Source organism: Bidens hawaiensis, unplaced genomic scaffold (assembly GCF_021521415.1).
Source record: "Bidens hawaiensis isolate Kalapana, Puna unplaced genomic scaffold, B.hawaiensis_p1.1 tig00022880_1, whole genome shotgun sequence".
Taxonomy (NCBI): Eukaryota; Viridiplantae; Streptophyta; class Magnoliopsida; order Asterales; family Asteraceae; genus Bidens; species Bidens hawaiensis.
Genome location: NW_027493571.1, coordinates 1 through 4,275, shown reverse-complemented (window position 1 = coordinate 4,275; position 4,275 = coordinate 1). Strand labels below are relative to the sequence as shown.

Sequence of the window (4,275 nt, the reverse complement as noted above, 5' to 3'; positions counted from 1 at the left end):
ATATTTCTTCACTCTCTTGTCTCTTAGATATAATAAAGATCAATTATCATTTCAATAATCTTGTTATAATTAGAGCTAATATTATAACAATTCTTGGAATCTTCTTTTGCTACCAATTAATTTCCTCTTTTTTGATTCTTTCTTTGTTGAAGCCCATCAGAAAGTTTTTATTTCATCTTTTCCTTTAATCCAATAATTTTTCTTTCTCTGATTCTCTGTGTGTTTATGTGTTTGTGTGTGAGAGAGAAAATCAATATCTGCTTACCTAAACCAAAACCAATCCATTAAATATGTGTGTTCAAGACCTAGAGGGTGTTTGGCCTAGCTTTTTTAGCAAAGCTTATAGCTTTTTTAGCTTTTTTTATAAAATAAGCTTCATTTGGCGTTTGGTTTAGCTTTTTTTGCTTAGGCTTATAAGCTTATATAAGTTAATTTGTAGAAGCTTTTTTGAAGATGGTTTTTTAGCTTATTTGAAAAAACTTATTTGTTTAAGGGAGAAAATTACTCTTTTGCCTTCAAATGATGATGGGATTAAAAATATTGAAGTAACTTATTACTATAATAAATTAAAAATGATGGATTTAACAACTTATTAAGATGTATAATCAACTTGTAGAATATAAGCTATAAGCTTTAAAAAGGGCTTATTAAATAATAAGCTAATTCAAACATTTAAGCATAAGCTTATTTTATTAAATAATAAAATAAGCTATAAGCTTAAAAAAAAATATAAGCATAAGCTTAAAAATATAAGCTAGGCCATACACACCCCAGAACAAGTTTGTGAAGAAGAAGAAATAGACCATTTGTCGTTCAAAACAAACAATAATATTAATCATACCACTCAGTTTGCTTCTCATCAGATCAATCTTTCCACTTCTTTCCCTGTAAGTCAATAAAGATTGTTACTTTCTTGATTTTTTTATAGTTTGTAGTGGTGAATTGGATATTAATTTGAGTAAAATACTTTGATTTCTTTCATGGGTTGTTTCTTGATTTGGATAAAATTGATAATTTGAGCTGGTTTTGCTTAAAAATTGTTACTTTTTTGTTTTTTAGTTTGTAGTGTTGAATTGGATATTAATTTGACCAAATTACTTCAATTTCTTTTATGGGTTGTTTCTTGATTTGCATAAAATTGATAATTTGAGCTGGGTTTTGCTTAAAAATTGTTAATTTATTGTTTTTTTGTAGTTTGTAGTGGTGAATTGGATATTAATTTTGACTAAATTACTTTGATTTCTTTCATGGGTGCTTTCTTGATTTGCATAAAATTGATAATTCCAACTGGGTTTTGTTTAATTTTGAGTTAAATAAAGATTGCTACTTTCTTGATTTTGCAAATTACATGTAAATTTAACCAAATTACTTCAATTTCGTTTATAGTTTTTTTCTTGATTTGCTTAAAATTAATAATTTCAACTGGGTTTTGTTAATTTGGAATTTTTAATTGAATAAAGGTTGCTACTTTCATGGGTTCTTTCTTTATCCACATAAAATCCATAATTCCAACTGTGTTTTTTTGAATTTTTTAAGTGAATATTGCAGGTGTAAATTACCTTTGAAAGTTTGAATTTGACCAAATTACTTCAATTTCTTTCATGGGTTCTTTCTTGATCTACATAAAATCCATAATTCCAACTGTGTTTTTTTGAATTTTTTTAAGTGAATATTGCAAGTGTAAATTACCTTTGAAAGTTTGAATTTGACCAAATTACTTCAATTTCTTTCATGGGTTCTTTCTTGATCTACATAAAATCCATAATTCCAACTGTGTTTTTTTGAATTTTTTTAAGTGAATATTGCAGGTGTAAATTACCTTTGAAAGTTTGAATTTGACCAAATTACTTCAATTTCTTTCATGGGTTCTTTCTTGATCTACATAAAATCCATAATTCCAACTGGGTTTTGTTTAATTTTGGAATTTTTATTAATCTTTCTTCTTGTTTTTTTTTAATTGCAGCTTTAAATTCCCTTTGAATTTGACCAAATTGTTTAAATTACTATCATGGGCTGTTTCTTAATTTGCATATCATCAATAATTTAAACTTGATTTTGTTTAATTTTAGAATCTTTTAAGTCAGTGTTCTTAGGTTTTAGTGCTTATCTTAAATCTTAAATTAGGCCTTTTTGTTCATATCTTCCCTTGACCAAAACTGAATCTTGATCTTGTGACTCTTGTCCCATTTGGGTTTCATTTTGGAAGCTTAATCTTTAATTGTAAATGATTTGATTTCAAGTCTTTTTTTAGAAAATTTCCCTTTTTGGATAAGATCTTTTCATAATTTCCATTTTCCAATGGCTGTTATCAATGTTTTAAAAACAGTTCGTACCGGCTGGTTGAACCGGTTATACCAGCTTTCAAACAGGCAGCCGGTATTTATTCATTTATTTTTTTTTATCATGGATTAGCTTTTGGAATTTTTTATCGAGTCATGTACTTTTTGGTTATTTTTGAATTAAAGTTGCATTTATATGAACTTACAGGCTAAAATCGGTTGTACCATTTTTTAAGCGGTTTTTAAAACATTGGTTGTTATGTATAGAATTGTGCAAATCTGAAACATAAAAAAAGTCAATATCAAATTTGGTTGTTGACTTTTTTGGTTGTGAGTTTATAAATAAAGATCTAGATCGTATAATATATTATCAATTTCACTAAATAGTTTCATTTGATCACAGATGGAGAGTATATGTGAAAATACAGTTGTTTCAGAAGAGAAATATAATAATTTTATTCCCATTCTTCGGTCTGGAGAATGGTCTGATATTGGGCATAGACCATATATGGAAGACACTCATATCTGCATACCAGATCTTGCTAGAAACTTTAATAATAAGTTAGTTGGTGAAGAAGCCATCTCATTTTATGGGGTCAGTAAGTTTATCTCTCTATTATTCAAATCCTCTGCTATTTTTTTTTCACCACTATACAAACATTAAATGCGAGGATGAGCTTAGTACCGGTACTGAAAAAGTACCGAAAATACTAATCCCGAAAATCCCAAAAAATGGCTACCGGTACCAAAATGCTCAGTACAGTATGGTACCGGTACTAAAGAGAAAAAAATGGGTAAAATATCAGTACTCTACTTATCCTGAAACCTCAGAAAGCGGGCGAATTGGTACAGACGTACTCGGTTCGGTACTGGAAAAGACAAAAAGTAGTAAAAAGGGTTGTATTATAAGGCAAAAAGTGGTCCATATAAACTCTAAAATCATAAGGCCAGTATGATGTTTTGACTGATAAAGAAATAACTGATATGACCATTGAAAAAGCGTTACAACCCCATGTGACCTTTTCTTTACCTATCATAGGGTTCGTGTGACCTTTTTGGCATGTAAACGAGCCGAACGAACACAATGACATCATGTTTGTGTTCGTTCAATTAATTTTAACCATTCATTCGACTGGACACGAACAATTAAACTAACAAAGTTTCTTTTGTTCATGTTCGTTCGTTAAGAAAATAAACGCGTACTCGTTCGTTAAAAGTATAAATGAACGGTTCATAAATGAACATAACTGACCATAGATGAACGTGCGTAACTTAGCTAAAAACCAACCCAAAAGTAAATGTGTACGTAAAACAATGTGTCAGGTCTAAAAACTCATTAAACTAGCCTAAATGATAATAGGCTTTAGTATTTTATTGAATACATTGAGAAACGTAAACTAACAAACATAAGTGTACGTAAACGAACGACCATAAACGAAGTTAGAAGAGGTAACACTACAAACATGTTGAACGATTGAAAAATATGTTCATGCCCTTTCGTCTAACTAAATAAATTTTTTTTATCATGTTTGTTCGTTTCTTAAATAACATGAATATAAACGAACTCTCCGTCTAACGGATCACAACAGCTCGCTGAACGTTTGGTATATATACATGTGACTCATACTGCCCATGTGACAGTTGCCTAATTATTTAAAACTTTTAATAATAATATAAGTTTTATTTATTTGTGGGAACAACAGGTGTTTGATGGGCATGGAGGTGAAGGTGCATCACATTTTGTGCGTGACAATCTGCCAAGAATCATTGTTGACGATGATAGTTTCCCTCTGGAACTTGAAAAGGTTGTCACGAGGTCTTTTATGGAGACAGATGCTGCATTTGCCAGGTCATGTGCTCTTCACTCTGCACTCTCTTCTGGCACTACTGCACTCACTGCCATCATAGCTGGAAGGTCACTTCTTTTATTTTACTTATTTATATATTATATATTATATATTATATATTAATGTGACTCAACATCGACTACTAGTGA

General features: G+C 29.9%; 1 protein-coding gene across 1 annotated transcript; it reads left to right on the top strand.

The window, feature by feature from the left end:
* The first annotated feature begins 797 nt into the window (after window positions 1-797).
* Window positions 798-4,249, top strand: LOC143566384 (putative protein phosphatase 2C 27). Its single transcript, XM_077053109.1, has 3 exons — window positions 798-887; window positions 2,683-2,874; window positions 3,983-4,249. Exons 2-3 carry the CDS (start codon window positions 2,683-2,685, stop codon window positions 4,247-4,249), a joined length of 459 nt encoding a protein of 152 aa, XP_076909224.1. The 5' UTR covers window positions 798-887.
* Window positions 4,250-4,275: the final 26 nt, after the last annotated feature.